This window comes from Pteropus medius, unplaced genomic scaffold, assembly GCF_902729225.1.
Source record: "Pteropus medius unplaced genomic scaffold, Ma_sr-lr_union100, whole genome shotgun sequence".
Classification (NCBI taxonomy): Eukaryota; Metazoa; Chordata; class Mammalia; order Chiroptera; family Pteropodidae; genus Pteropus; species Pteropus medius.
In genome coordinates this window covers 2,908,625-2,924,747 of record NW_024351073.1, presented here as the reverse complement: position 1 = coordinate 2,924,747, position 16,123 = coordinate 2,908,625, and the positions used below count along the sequence as shown (strand labels likewise).

At 38.2% G+C, this 16,123-nt stretch overlaps 1 protein-coding gene across 3 annotated transcripts in view; it reads right to left on the bottom strand.

Moving 5' to 3' along the window:
* Window positions 1-16,123, bottom strand: part of LIFR (LIF receptor subunit alpha) — a 70,171-nt gene that overhangs the window by 36,834 nt on the left and 17,214 nt on the right. For all 3 annotated transcript variants that reach the window (XM_039842624.1, XM_039842623.1, XM_039842622.1), the window contains 4 exons: window positions 11,854-12,014; window positions 10,149-10,260; window positions 7,551-7,687; window positions 2,593-2,756 (listed from right to left, as the gene is read on the bottom strand). In XM_039842624.1, coding sequence (XP_039698558.1) covers window positions 2,593-2,756; window positions 7,551-7,687; window positions 10,149-10,260; window positions 11,854-11,995 — 555 coding nt within the window. In that variant the 5' untranslated portion in view covers window positions 11,996-12,014. The remainder of the gene's footprint in view (window positions 1-2,592; window positions 2,757-7,550; window positions 7,688-10,148; window positions 10,261-11,853; window positions 12,015-16,123) is intronic.

Here is a 16,123-nt window from a genome sequence, read left to right as displayed (position 1 = left end):
TAAATAAAACTAAAAATACAAGACAATACAAGAAATTATAACACATACACACACACATACACAAGAAAGAGTACACACTACCTGGTTCAGTTGTGAACAGTGTTTCTACCACCATAATACGAACAATGACTACTGGTCTACCAATGGTCTACCAATAATTACAGCAGAACAATATTGGAAAAAGATAGAAAATGTAAGAGAGAAAGGGAGAGAAGGAGGGAGTAAGGGGGAAGAGGTCAGGGAGAGAGTAATAGCAAGCAAGCTGGAGCATGGAAGCAAGCACACAAGCATGTGAGTGTGTGTGCCTGGGCTAGGAGGTGAGAGAGGACTAATTTTCATCTTCCATTGTGCAAAGTTAATAAAACATTGCTCAAAATTGAAACAAGAAAGAAAAACCAATATTAGCGTGCTATTTGGAAAAAATGAAGATTAAAAAAGAATTGCTAAAATTGCACTGAAATTGGCTGTTTACAGAGAAAGAAAAATGAGAGGAGGGGAGGGTGCTGCATAACTCCCAGGGGTCATTCGCATCCTGGTCTGTGCCACGCACAGCTTCCATGGCTACAGGTGAGGCCATGAGCAGAAACTGTCAAGTTAAAAATGACACATAATAAATAAAACACTAATGTATAGTGTTCTTGATCTTTAAACTATTACAATAGCATTATAAGCTGTCATAAAATGACTGATTGTAAGCAATTCTAACTTAAACACTGATATTAATAATGTAAAATTATAAATAAAAAATGTCACATTTTTTGGACCTGGATCATTTATTCTCATTATTTCAATTTTTAAAATTAATTTGTTCTATCTCTATTTTTGTTACCTCTTGCTACATCTCCCCATACAAAGATTTTTCTTCAAAGATCATATTCCCAAAAGTAAGGAATTACTACTACCTTGCCTTTATTGTCTTGTTATGCATCTTGTGGCAATGAGTCATATAATCTTAGAACAATATTTCCATTCATTCATGTTTGATTTCACTCACGCTTCAAAGAGTATCCCTCTTATCCTACCATCCCTAAGTCAGTTTTAAAAATAAATGTCTAACCAATGTACTATATACCTGAAACTAAGTAAAATAAAAAATAAAAATAAAAAAATATAGTCCACAAAGTAATGACAACTAACAGTTGTTTAACAGCTTTATAAATATACCATGAACTAGAGAACATATTAGCACCACTTTACAAATGAGGAAAAGGTTTCAAGAAGTCACCCTAAGCCAGTAAGTAGTAGTTCAGAAACAAAATGCTAAGTCATAATAAAAGGCTAAAATGATTTTCAATAGGTAATAATTTTAAGACAATAATGGCAGAGCTAGATCAAATCTAGCTGCGAATCAGATTGACAAACAAGAACTGCCATTAAAATTCAAGAAAAGAAAGAGCATTTTAGGCTGAGATAATTAGAATGGGCTTTAAAATAAAGGGTAGGATTTGGCCTGGGTCTTGAAATGTGAGTTCGACTTGGATAGGTGAAAAAAAAGGAGGGTACATTTGCTTATTATGTAAAATAGACTGTAGTGATTAGTTGCATCGGCTATGGAACAAAACAGCCTGGCTTCAAGTTTTGGCTCCACCACTTAATGTCTTCCTGTGACTGTATTTCATCTGTAAAATGGGGATGATGCTAATAGTACCTCCTTCATGGGTCTGTTGTGAGGATGCAAAGAGTTAACATAGAGAGAGAGCTTTTACAACAGTGTCAGGAATGCCAAAAGCATTAGATACATGAAAATAGCAAATAGGAGTATTATTTTAGGAATATAATACTGAGGTTGTCAAAAAGGAAAAGTAAGACAGTAACTAAGAAATACAGAATAATCCTATTTGTTATCTTTACTCTTATCTATGGCAAATAAATTGTAAAATCATGAAATGGTTTTCTAATTCTTTTTTTTCTAATTCTTAAATTTATACCTAAGCATATTTCAAAACCATTAAGAAAGAAAAGAATAAAAGAGTAAAAGGGGGAATTATCACATACTAGCTGTCAAAACTTTTCACTACTACTTCTCATTGTCCCTTAGACTAAGAGCAAATTAAGATAGGTTAAAGGAAACCATTCATAAACAGATTTTTAAAAAATAAGAAAAAAAGCATGTACTACTAAATACAAGAATGTTATTTTAGATTAAGATAAATTCAAACTTACAGATTTATACAAAATTTTTCAACAATTACTATGGCTAAATATATTTCAAAACATTTATTTTTATGTTTATAGTATTAGACAAAGATAAAAATGAAACTAAATTATATGTACACTTTTATTTCATTTATGTAAAAACATGCATATAAAATGCCTAGACAATATACAAAAATAATGTTTACTGTGTGCAAGTGGCATAATCGTGGATTAGTCCTCCCTTAATCTCCTAAACTTCTTATAATGGTTACACATTATTTTAATGATTAAAGATTGTGAGTCATGGCATATAGTTTTTAACGAAGCCTGAAAGGATATCTGATCTACTTCTTTAATAATCCAAAGGTTCACTGATGTCACTTTAAAAATCTTTTTACAAAGTAAAAAGTTTCTCTAATGTTACAGGAAAAGAAAATCTGTTTTATTCAGACTTACTAATTTTATGACTTCCACATTCTCTTTATGTAGAATTTTAATTTCCCAAATGACATTCGAGTGATGTGGAAAAACAGAACCCTTATCATTCCACTTTAGATGTAACGTAGAAGTTGGGAAATCGGCAGACAAATTCAAGATCTCTGGTGTGTCTGGAATGAAGGCTTAAAAAAGGAAACAAAAGATAAAACTTAGTAAAATAAGTAACAATTTTTCATATCATAATTCATTAGTCAATTAATTTTAAAGCTCTATTCTTTCTTGATCAAAAATAATCAAGAGTTAAAAGTAGACTTTTGAACTTATCACTGAAAAAGGACAATATATGTATTCACTTGTATAAGCAACTCCAAATGATTCATCAGCCAAATTTGAGAAAATTATTTATCAGCTTGCAGTTTCAAGTCCGTATCTTTTCTAATACAAATGGAAACTGGGTTCCCACTGCACTCTAGTGTCATCTGGTCTGGGACCTATAAGTAGGCAGCATCGGAGAGAAGTAAAAGAATTTCCTTTGTGTGGCTGTAGGTCCAGCCTAAGACAATGGTGGAATATGGAAAGTTTGCTTTGGTAAAGCTTTCTTTCTGTTTTCTCTGCAGCCCTCCCCGCCCCACCCCCTCCCCCCATGCTGGGGGAAGTCACCCACATGAGGATGCTATAGGCTATTCCTGGTTCTACGTATCAGTAAATAGCAGCAAGACCATAATAATGACCAAGGCATTGAGGGACAAAGCCAACAAGTTAACTGTGCGGATCTAAGAAGTATTTAGCAGGATCTTGAAGTCTTTCAGGAAGGCTATACTAGCAGTGGTGTACAGGGGATGCGAAAGAGATAAGGTAATCAAGTAGGAGACCACTGGAAAAAGCCTCACTAAACAGCCAAAGCTTGTTTGGGTGCTATGGATAGTTACACCTTCAAGGAGCCAGAGACCTTCACAAGAATCATGAGAGGGAATGACACAGAAGCAGAAGGAAGCCACAGAAAACCCAGGACCACTGAGACCAAAAGAAATGGGTTTTCATGTAGACCAAATAAAAGAGTTCAAAGAGGAAGACAGAAAAGACTACTGATGCTGGTAAAGGGACCGTCAATATTTGAGAAAGAAATCTGGGAGGGCAGTGGGCTCTGAAGCTCCATGACAAAAGGTAAGGGAAAAAACCGTGCTCAAGGATATGACCATCCCTCAAGGAGAAACATGAACTAAAATAAAGTAGCAGAAAAAGTAAGGTATCCTTTAAAATCTCCAAGTCTCCTTACCTAGAGAGGATGAGTAAGTTATTAAAATGTTTTGATCAGTAGAAAACACACAAGGTATTGAGCCTGTTCCGTTCTACAATACGTAGGCTTTCTGGTGTGAAGGGCAGAGGAACTTAGGACCCTTTCTTGCATGTTCCCTCCTCAAATGGCAGTAAGGTGAAGGTAAGTTAAAAAAATCCACAGACACATTCTCTGGCCTGACATGTATCCTAGCACTTCCCCCATGAAGCTCAAGGACCTATCAAATAAAGTCCTGGCTTGCACGACCTATAGGAGTTTGCAGGTGTACAGTAGCTGAATGTGCTAAACAAAACAAATAGCAGACCGAGCCCATATAAATTCATCTTGGAACTTTAAAAATAAGTCCTTAATAAAATTAACTAAAATCTGCTGACCACAGTGCTCTGCACTGGATTTATGTAAGATGTTTAGGGCTGTACGGAAAACAGAATGTGCATACAGCAAAGTCAAAAGGTACACAGCTATATAAGGACTGTGGAGGATGCGACATAGCAGAAGTATTAAGTAGGATGCTGCTTTTTAAAAAGAAGGAGTAAACAAGGAGAAAGTTGCTGATTTAGTGCCAGGAGAGGGAATCTCCAAGGTGCCGGTGTGGCCACACAGAGCAGAGGCTTCCGAAACATGGTTCTTTCAAATGTTTCAAGATATCAAGATCTAGTAACTTAAAAATTATGAAACATGTGAGTATTTTAATAAGGCAACGTTCATCTATTAAAATGCTTCCCTCCCTGAAAAGCCCGCCTAATTTACATGTTATCTAAATAGCAGTAGGCTACTCTTCAAAACACAGGTCATACCCAATATTTCACAGTAAAAATAGTAATTACAAATGAAAGGATTACACACACACACACACTTTTTTCACTTCTTTCTTTATAATATATGTGAGAAGGGCCCCTAAGCTCCCATGACTGTCATCTGCATTTCTTTCCAGCTAAATTAGACACTTGAAGACAATGTTAACTTGATTTCTAGAAACTAGGAATTGTTCAGCTAGGAAAGAAATTTCATCAGTCTTGTTGATTTTTTAAAGCTAGTAAGTCTTTACCCATCACTTCCATGTTCTTTTGCCTTAGAAGACGGGAGCTTTCCCAGCGCTTTCATGGGATCCACAGTATTTATTCTGCTTCAAATAGATCCAAATTTTTAGGTTATTTTAAGAAACTTAGACATTAAAATTCTTTAAAAAAAACTTATTTTTGTACCTGCCCTTGTCGATTAGAAGCTTATTGCATTTGTGTATATATGTTAAATACCTTGTTTGCTTTATATGTATATTTTTGAAAACATCTTAAGATGTAGATAAATCTTAATTTCTCATATTTTTATTTAGTAGCAAATTGCCAAAGAACCCAGATCCTCTAATGCATGGTTACCTATCATTTCATAGTTTCTCTTGCACATGGTAGGTGCTCAAAAATTTGCTGATACATCTACATCCCTCTCTTATATTACCTAATTTGCTTTTCAATTTTCTCATCAGTATTTTCTTAGTAGTTGCAGTAATATCTTAGTATTGGGATACTGTTAATCTGATATATGAATCACAATCAGGCCATTATTAAAAATACTATCAACAATTGCTGATATACAAAAACAATGAAGTATTAAATAAGTCACCTGGAGTCTGTCTTGATTTTCCTTTCTAATTCTTTCTAACACTGTCATCCTTAAGTAACGTCCCAGACATAACCTTCTGAATACTTACTAAAAAATCAGACAATACAAACAGGCTCCCTGACAGGATCCCAAGAAATTTTTTAAAAATCTGGAGTGAAATTATGTTAGATTCCTCAGATCTTACTACAAAATAATTCCGTATGAATAAAAGATTTAAACCAAGTACGAAAACGAAACCAAAACCTCATAAAGAAAAACAGCAAGAGAGTCTATTAAAATGAAACTTGTGATATGAAAAATATCACAGTTGTTTAAATTTTAAATTTAGAAAAATATTTGTAGCAAATATAACCATAATATAGAGAGAGCTCTTGTGAATTGATGAGGAAAAAGATAAATTTCAACATGAGAAAATTTATGAAGGCTACAAATAGTTCAGAAAAGAATAAAAATGACTGATAATTCTCTTACAAAAGTAACCACAGAAATGAAAAACAACAGTGCTATAATTTTGGGCTCAGACTGAAATGGCAATTGAAGTGAACAATAGCAGTGCTGGCGAGGATGTGGAATAACAGGCACTCTCTTATATGATGTTTGTGGTAATGTAAAGAGATTCAAATTTTTCAGAGAACAACTTGCAATGGATATCAAAAGTCATAAAAAGTCATGCCTCTAATGGAGCATTCCCAATTCTAAGAATTTAGCCTAAGAAAATCATCACACGAAATCAGAAACATATATATGTGAAAGATGTTCATTAAAGCATTGGTTATAATACTGAAAAACTGGAAATAAAAATCTTAATGTTAATAATCACTAAAGTAATACTGGAAATTCCATTCAATAGAATACTATGCAGCTCATATTTAGATTACAACTGGAAAATCGATCTATGTCTTCTGTTAAGCAGGTGATATAGCAATATGAACCTTTTACTTATATTTACATGAATAGAAAATATACCTAGGTGTTAACAGCATTTCTCTGTGGGTACTGGGATCATGGATGATTCGTACAATACAAGCTCATGTGGCTCTCACATGCAACCACAGAAAGAAAACGACAAACATGGCTCTTCTCTCTTTACTTTGAAAGATGGCCCTAAGAAGCACTTTACCCAGGCGATGCTTCCGCCGGAAAATGGGACAGATTCTGAGTTCCTGGAGAGCATGCTTTGTTATTCTTTCAAATCTGTGCTATCTCAGATCCAGACCATTCCAAACATGCATCCTGTCTGTGAAATTGGACAGATCTCCAAGTTAATGATATTTTCTTTCCCTTGCTTCGAAGGAAGTCATCCTCATAAAACTCATTATAATATCTTTATGATACCATTCCATAACAGTTGTCAGGAGCCAACAAACCTGCTTACTCTACCACTCAAACAAAACTACTGAGGTATTTAAGGTCTCATTGTGTAGCAAAATTTCCATCTCCATCAGCCTGAGTTTATTTCATGCTGCCACTCAGCTTGTGGCCTATGTATTAAGGCACTCAATCAACAGATTTGTAAAAGATGGCCTGCTATGGGCAAGGCACTAGGCTAGGTGCCAGGTGTAGAAGACAAAGTCCCTGCTCTCAGGGAACCTATTTTCTTGTGAAGGAGATACACAGTAAGCACCTAATTACATAATAAGTAATGCAATTTTGAGAAATGTCACAAAGGAAAAGACTGCCTAAGGGGAAAGTTAAGAAAGGAATGGTGCCTTCTCTGGGAGGGGATGGTCAAAGACGACTTCCTAGAGCAAGGAGCACTTGAAAATTCTGAAAAGTGTGTAGGAATCAAGAGGCAAAGGGACAAAGAGAAAATTATCCAATTGTGGGAAGGGTCTTGAACTCTGTGACACCTGTTTCAATTGACTAGAGGACAGTGTGCTTCTTTATTGATTGTGGCAATGCTCTACAATCCATAGGATGCTTGCTGGGTAAATGAAAGAATTAGTGTAACAGCTGAAATTCAAAAGAATGGTCAAATCGCTCCAATGATAAAATCCACAATACTAACAAGGCACTGTTCTGAGTTATTTTCAAATCAATTTTCTTTTCAAATACTTACAAACGTTTTTTTCATTTAGTATGAATTTACTTATAGAACTTCCAAAATCATGTAGAGGGCTTATTGTTATTTCATAATCACCAGGCGAAAGAGTTGAGATTTTAGTATTTGTTTTACCCAATAGATAACAAGGGGACCTGCAATATAAAAAAATTAAATTTTAATCAACAGATAAAATTAACAGTACGAGTTTCATTAAAACCTGATTCACACAAAATGCACTGGAAAATATTTTACACGCTTTTGCATTCAAAAACATGATAGGTTATACTGCATCTTAAGACTGAAAAAGAGAGGTTAATGGTAAGTGCATCGATGTAGGTGTAGGAAAAATAATCAGATTGTACTAGAAATTAAGCATAGATGACTCTTTCAAGAAACAGGGTCTTAGTTAGCATGCTCTTCAAACTCTCACCTAACTTCCCTTTGCAGCCTTACCTCGGCTGCACACACCCCACCTCCCTAAAAGCCCCATACTTCTCGACCAGATGTACACTAAAATTCACGAAGAATACTGGCTACTTGTCACCCCTAAACACATACCCTCAACTTGTCTGCTCCTCTGTCTTGGCTCATGGTTCACTAAACAAAACTAGTTCTCCTTTCAAAATGCTTCCAGTTCCCCACCCATTACCTCTCAGACAAAAGTGGTTTTTTCCTCTGTGGTTTCACGGCCCTTTGTATCTTTATAGAACACATTTATATTCTTTTTTCTGTTATTCACATACATTTCTAACTTACCATAAAATTTCAATTCAAGCAAAGGGACTTTTGGTGGCTCTTGCATCCCTGCCCACACCCCATCACCCAGCACAGGCTTCTTCATGTTGTTCACTTAGGACCGAGAATGTGAAAGGGTCGGCTCACCTCCTCTCCATTCAGATAGCGAGGCTGAATTCTCTACATTGTGCTATTTCATATGTCCATGCCATCGGACCCACTATTCCTTCAGCCTGGAATGTAATTCAGTCATTTTTCTTCTGAGAAAAATGAGTAGTCCTACTCCACAACCACATCTTCTCCGAGAAGCCTCTGCACTGCCACCCTCCCTAGCCAAAGCTCCCTGGCCCTTCACGAACGATTTCTATCGGCATCAGATCCCCAGTGTTAGGATTTGTTCACTGTGAACTCCTGGGGGGCCAGCACAAACTTCCCCAGGGGGGCCTGTGGTTCATCAGTGCTCTTTACCACATTTTCAGGTTCTCCCCTTCTGAACTCACAGTAGGCCTGCACTTCTCCGCTCCTCTGAAGCAAGGAAGGCATGGTGATGTGACTTTATTTGCAGAGAAATTGCAGTGAAAGTCACACCTATTGCTTCAGGAAGCTCTGAAAGCCAGCAGGCTGCGCTCCCTCCTTCCCTGACACCCCACCTCCTGACGTGCTGTGGGGTGAGGGCCCTTCAGCCTGGGGCCCTAAGGATGAGACAAGGGGCAGAGATGCGAACTGATCAAAGACTAACACAAAACACAAGCAGGAAATAATCTTTTATTTTCACAGCAGAAAATAAGGAAATAAGATTTGAGAGCAGTTTCTGCAACACAAGTGAACTCATGCAGGCTGATAAATTATCCCAACGCTTAGACTAATGTTCAATAAATGTACGCTGAATGGGAAAAAAACATCCGAGTATACTTAAATACACATTTATGTCCATTTACATGAGGACCACTCATCAGCAAACAGGGACCTGGAGCAGCTGTGCTGGAATTCCTCTGCTTCCCTAAATAAGTCATGCCCGGCTGGGATCAGGGGAGCAAAAGGTGTCGTCTGGTTTGCAGGTGGCCCAAAAGCCTCAACTTCAGGCTTGAAGCTCCTCTCCCATTCCAACACTACCTGAGAGGGTAAAGTGGTGCAACAGAACCTGCCACTTGCTTCCTAATGTCCACTTTCCCCTTTTCCTTAGTAGCATTAAGTCAGTGTTTGTCTGGGCACACTGCCATCCAGTTAAGAGAAGGCATGGCCCAGCCTCTGTGCAACTCGGTTTAGCCATCTAAGTTCTGCTAGTGAGATGGAAGCAGAGGTGTTATGTAGGACTTCTTAGAAAGCTTCTTGAAGAAAAGCATCCTCCTTTTCCTTCCTGCTTTCTGGAATGCAGATGTGATAGCTGCTCCTCAAGCATTACCTTGGACCATGAGATCTCAGGCTAAAAATGGCAGAGTAGCATGATATAGAGGAACCTGGATTTCTCATGGCCGTAAACAACCATGTCAGCCTTGAATGTCCACTCCAGACTTTTTAGAAGAGAGTAAATGTCTCATATAAAATGCCTGCTAAGCCACTCCTACTGACACTTTCTGTTAGGCACAGTCAAAACTCAACCTGACACAGGTAGACAAATATAGACCAGAACTCAGAGCACAGTAGAAGTGTGTTACTTACTTGCTATTAATATAACAAAAGAATCAAAGTTTTGGCCAGGGGAAAGGTCTGTTTCCATGTTGACCGATGTAAGATTGAGAATTTTTAGAAGATAGAGAGCTAAGACTAAAACATTTTATTTAAAAATTTACAGAACAAAATCTTAATGCTCTAAAATTAAAGAGAAAGAACTTTTAGTTTTAGGTCGTAGCTGTAAATCAATCAAAGTGTTTGCATTACCTGTTTTCAATGCAAACTTCGTAAACAGCAGCACGGCTGGCTCCAGAGGGTTTCCAAGAGCAGTCCCACACTTGCAAATTGTTAGTTACACACTTCAAGTCATGAGGAGCCCCTGGAGGAGAAACAACGTGCATGTGCACACGCACGCACACACACTTAATAATTTAACTGCAGTGTAAAAAGTCAACATGTTAAACCATTTTCAATCCTAAGTATAAGCATATGTGTCCACAGAGGGCCCGTGTTCTTTGTGCTGAGATGAACCTACAGTCACAGGAGGTGACTGGTTTTATATTTCTTTCTGTAGCTCTGGCTTTAAAAAGCTTGAGAGTAACCTGATGAAAGTGAGCCAACCATTAAACCACTTAGGGGTTAGGCTTTTATCAAAAATTCCATTTCCAGGCAACTAAGATTAATAGAGGGAGTGCTCATGTAGATGCAGTGATGGAACCAAGACAAGAGAGGGCTTGGGAGAATTTTAATCTCTAATAGCCCCATTTGCCAAAAAAAAAATAAAATAAAATAACTCTAGGTAAAAACCATGTCTTTCCCATGCCCACAAACGCAGCTTCTAAAGGCTCCGAGCATTACTGTTTCGCTGCCTTCTACCAGGCGGCCACCTGCATGGAAATCCCATAACCACCCTGCAGATTTTTATGAAGTGCATTAAAGTTTATACAGCAATGAACTCACACAAGTCCCTGAAAAATACATATTTCATGTGGGCCTAAACAACTGAAAAGTAACAAAAAAATTCAGAAGATTACAATCCTAACAGTACTTATAGCTATGAAATAACATTACGTCATGGACTACATAAGCGCTATACAATGAAAAAATATCATTCTGAAAGAGACATGAAAAAAAAGAGTATAAGAAAGAGAGAAAGAAGGAAGACAAAAGGAAAAAAGAGAAGAGGGAGGGAAGAGATAAATGCTATTATAGTGTGAAAAAGGTATTCTATCTCAGACCCTCTAATAAATATCTATGAAAATATTTTTTCGTTAACTTTTTCATATGGTTGGTATGATATTCACTATAGCAATAAATTATTATAAGAGACAAAAAATACTATAAGCGCTCACATTAGAAATCATCAGTAATCATATTTAATGGTGATCTTGAGGAAAAGAGAAGATCTGTTTAATTACGGAAATAATATAAAAACTAAATCTCAGCCAGAAGGAGAATGATGTGTTTTTTTTTTTCTTCTGGAAATAAGCTTGGTAACATCTTCGCAAACATTCTTAATATATTTAAATAAGATGAAAACAAACATTGTTAGAGAAAAGTATATGATTTCATTTATATGACATTCTGAAAATTAGAGAGACAGAAACAGATCAGTTCTGGCTGGAGGAGGGATGGGAGGCGCTGCCTGCAGAGGAGCACGGGGCATTTTCTGGAGTAAGGGAACTGCGCTGTACCTTGTCTGTGCTGCGAGTTATGTGACTGTATACATTTGTCAAAAATCACAACTTTATTCTAAAAGGGTGAATTTTATTGTACATAAGTTATATCTTAGTCTTTTTAAAATGAAGAAAGAATACTTAGCTCTATCTTTAAGGGCTTTTTAAAAAAGAAACCGAAAGTACATATAAAGATGACAAAGAAATGAATTTTAACCACCAAAAACCTAAAATTTCAATGAAGATACACTATCCCATTGCAATCAGTTCATTCTCTATGACTGTAATGCACTTACCCTTTTTCTGGCTATTTACTTGATTCATTAAATATAGAAGAACAAATGCTGATAAGAGCCACCGGAAATTTGAAGTTGTCTTCATTCTTTTACTGTCCACCATCCAAGACGGTTGTCTCAAATATAAGAAAACGTCCAACATCCATGCAATGCAATCAGTCCTAGATGAGAAGAATTTCAAATGGTGTTCAAAATGCTCCAAACACATGCCTTATGCAGTGCACACTGACAGTGAAAATGGGCGCTGACAGCCACTGAAACAAGCTGTACGTTAATGACTTTGAAGATGCTAGGCTCAAGCTGACCTGGTTTTAGGAGACATTGACAATCAGACATAGCTGTTGCTTCAGAGATTCGTTATAGAGTCAATTTTCAAACGATAGGCTTCAAGTTCAAGATTATAACTGAATACGTTTATCAACTCTCCACCCTAACGCTACTAGAGTATAAAAAAGCAGTGCATTAAAGTTTTGACAATTTTAAGTGATACACAGAATGACATTTTAAATTTTAATTGGTATATATTGACTTTTGTAGTCACTTATTTATGACAAGTAACATCTATTTTCTTTTCCATTTATACTATGACATAAAGTTTCTATTTCACATATATTTAAACAAAGAGAAAAAACTGTGGTAAATAATAATATAGAGGGTTTGCAGATGTGATAAAAATATTGATGACACAGAAATGACTAAAGCTTAACACTACAACAGCTATACTGGGAAAGGGGCATTGGTAGATGAGAAATCTCAACACGTTGCTGTTGAAAACAGAATGCCTGTGGAGAAGCAGTGGCTGAATCTGGTAGGTGGCAAGAAGGGGCTGCGACAGAGGCAGGTGATGTTCGGCCCAGGAGCTCCTGATACATGCCAACGAACGCTTAGACAGCCTGCCAAATGCCAGGTCCTCATCCAGGCACTGGAGGCGCAACATGAACTAGACAAAAGTTCCTGCTCTCAAGGAGCGTAAGACTGAGAGAGATACACACATAAACAAATAAGAAATTTAAGATCCCGATATGCGCTTCAAAAACCAAAACAGGTCAATATGCATGAGAGTGTGTTAGCGAAGTTTGCTACTTGACCTGAAATCTGACTGATGAGAAGATTGCCATGATAAGATCGGGAGAAAAGCAACAGGAGCAAACACAATGACCCTAATATGAGGACAGAGTGGAGGGACACGGAGGGCCTCATGGCCATCAGAAGGATACGGAGTTTAACGAGGCTGAGATGAGAAACCACCGGAGCATTTTAATCAAGGAAGATCCATGATCTGATTTGCATTTTGGGAAGATTTCTCTAACTGCTTCATGGTGGAGACCCTAGCAGAAGGGAGCAGAAGCAGTGAAACCACAGTCCACCTGAGATTACCTGTGCTGAGCACTCAAGATCTAAGAGTGGAGGTGGCGCGAAGTGGTCAGATTCAGGCTGTTTCAGGGCTGGCGGGTCTTACTGATGCACTACGTGCGGGACAGCACGGTGGTCAAACACACAGACGGGGTCTGAATCCCAGCTTTGTCACCTATTGCCCAATCTTCACCTCCCTGTGCCTCAGTTTCCTCATCTGTAGGGTGGGCATAACTGTATTTTCCTTATAAGTTTGTTGTGACGATTAAATGAGCAAATATACGTAAAGCAATTGAAACAGTGGCAAGCACATAGTTAAGTGCTTTAAGTACTTTGTATGTTGTGTGAGGAAGGGAGACCTGATAAGCAGCAAGGATGGCTACTAGATTTGGCGGATAAACAACGAATGGAGGGTGGTGCCATTTAAATCCTCGCTGGGTGCATGAAGGACGAGGCAGTAACTTACAGGGCGAAACAAAAGGGTTTGAAAATTTGTTTACAGGCGTCAACTTTGATATGCCCCTAGTCTCCATTCCACAGAGAAGAATTCTACCTCCAGAATGTAAAAGAATAGTCGAGGAAACCAGAGCAGCTAACAAAGACACAGGTGCCAAAGAGGAAAGCCTGCCGCAGCCGGCAGGGGCAGGCACTGGAGGACCCTCAGGGCGAAGATGTTCACAACCGCTCTTGCTGCTCAAAGCCTGTCGGCCGACAAGCCCTTCCAGTGCACTGAAATCTCCCTGTCAGACCTAATATTGCCTCATTTTTATACTGGAACAGACAACCAAGAATCACAGAACATACAAGCAAGCCCTAGAACATCGAAGAGAAATTCAGCATAAACTGGATAACCAAAAGGAAAATAATAATTACTCCCAGAAGAAAAAGAAAACTGTGGAAAACAGGAAAACTAGAAAGATAAAAACAACAGACAACCACCTCTAAATAATATTCTCAAAGCAAACACGGCAGTCATAAAAATAAGAAAAGGATGCAAGGAAGAAGGAATAATCAGAAATAAAAATAGCTCTTGGAAGTTAAATACATTGCCTGACATTAAAAAATTTTTAAAGACAGAAAAAAAAACATTGAGAAATCTTTCAGAAAAAAAGACAGAAATAGAAAATGTGATAAGAGATATGAGAAACAGGAACTTGATAAAGGAAAGGAAATCCAACATCTAAATAACCAGAGCCTAATGAGAGATTTCGAAAAACATTCTCCTTAGAGAAAGGAAATGGCAAGCTCTCCTCTTGGCTCTTGCTGAGCGTCATCAAAAACCAAGAAAATGAATCCCAAACAGCTTAAATAAGTGTAACCAAAACATGCACAAGGCACGAGCACACATTTTAAAAGGGTTCAATTATTTTCTGGATAGACAACTTTCTAGTCAATTCCAGTACCATCGAGCTTACTTATTAGAATGAAAATGTTTTCATAAACATTTAAAATGCCAGTTGCTAATGTTACGGAATTGCAGAGCGTGTGCAAGAATAACTGAATAAAGGAGATAAAAATAATCAGAAACCGTATTTACTGACTGGCTAAACACTATCTTGAAATGAGACAGTCCCTCACTACAAGTTTACAGTTGTTCTAGAAAAGAGAAGTGTGTCCCATGAAGTGGGAAGAGGGGGATAGAGGCAGAGGAGAGCGTGCTCTGGGCCAGGTGCTGTGGGACTGTCATCCTAATTAGCGGTGTGACTGGGGGAAATCACTTAATCCCTCCAGGCTGCTGCCTCAAGCACTGCAGCAGAGGCCAGCCTTACTCAGCGTCCATATGAGAAACTTCCCAGAGTTAAGTTGCACTATTCCATCCCTGTTGGCAGGCAACAAGCAAGCAGACACACTAGGCCAATGCCAGCACCAGCCACCAATGAGAGACACCCCTGAGGGGGTGCTCAGGGTCAGAAGGATCAAAGGCAGTGTCACCAGAGCCTGCTTAACTGAAAACAGGTAGGACAATAAAGAAGACTTTCTTTTGTCACAACATTTACATAGAAAAATTTGCACAAGTCATTTAGGCAATACAGTATTACACTTGCGATAGATTCAGCTTCTGTGCCACGGAAAACTTCCGAATGGACTTCTTTGCAGCCAGAAAATTCATGCACAGAGCCTTCTAAAAAGGACACGTAAAACCAGTTCTGCTCTTCTCTGATAGAAACAGTCAGAATTTGCTTTAACCCCACCTCCCAATGCCTTATTCTTAAAGGAGAGCACATTTTTATAGAATTTTAGGAGCTAATTTTCAAAATCAGGATCGCTGTCTTGACGCAGCCGCAGAGTGCCAATGCAAGTGCCGACAGGCAAAACGGGTCAACTACCCAGGCTGGTGCTAATGGCAGCCTGTCTGTCCAGTCTTCGAAGGTAGGAGCAATGCGCCATGCACCCATTCTCTAAGGAGAACTACTATAAAGGGATGTAATTCCTATGAAAAGCGGTGAAAATAAAAAAAAAAAAAAAAAAAATGAGAGCGAGAGAGAAAAATGATCCATGAAACTGGACTTTTAACCCAGGGAAGAAGGCCTGAGCGCCCCTCCCTCCCCACTGTCATTCCAGGTCACATTAAAATCGATGCCATTCAAGCTGCGGGACCCCTTTGTGACTACTTGCACACATTTTTCCTTCTGCCTGGAATTCCCTCTGTCCTTCTGCCACCATCCTCAATTCACCTGGGAACCTGGTAGGAGGTAGAAGAGCTCATCACCACCTTTGCAATACCTTCCAGGATTCCCCGAAGGTTAGCTGCTCCTCCTTCTCCTTCCATGACACTTTAATTACATCCCCATTACAGGGGTTGGACAAACTATAACCCGTGAGCCAAATTCAATCTACCTCTGCTTCTGTAAATAGAGTTTTACTACAACACAGCCATACCCATTGTTTATGTATTACCATGGCCGCTTTCCCACTA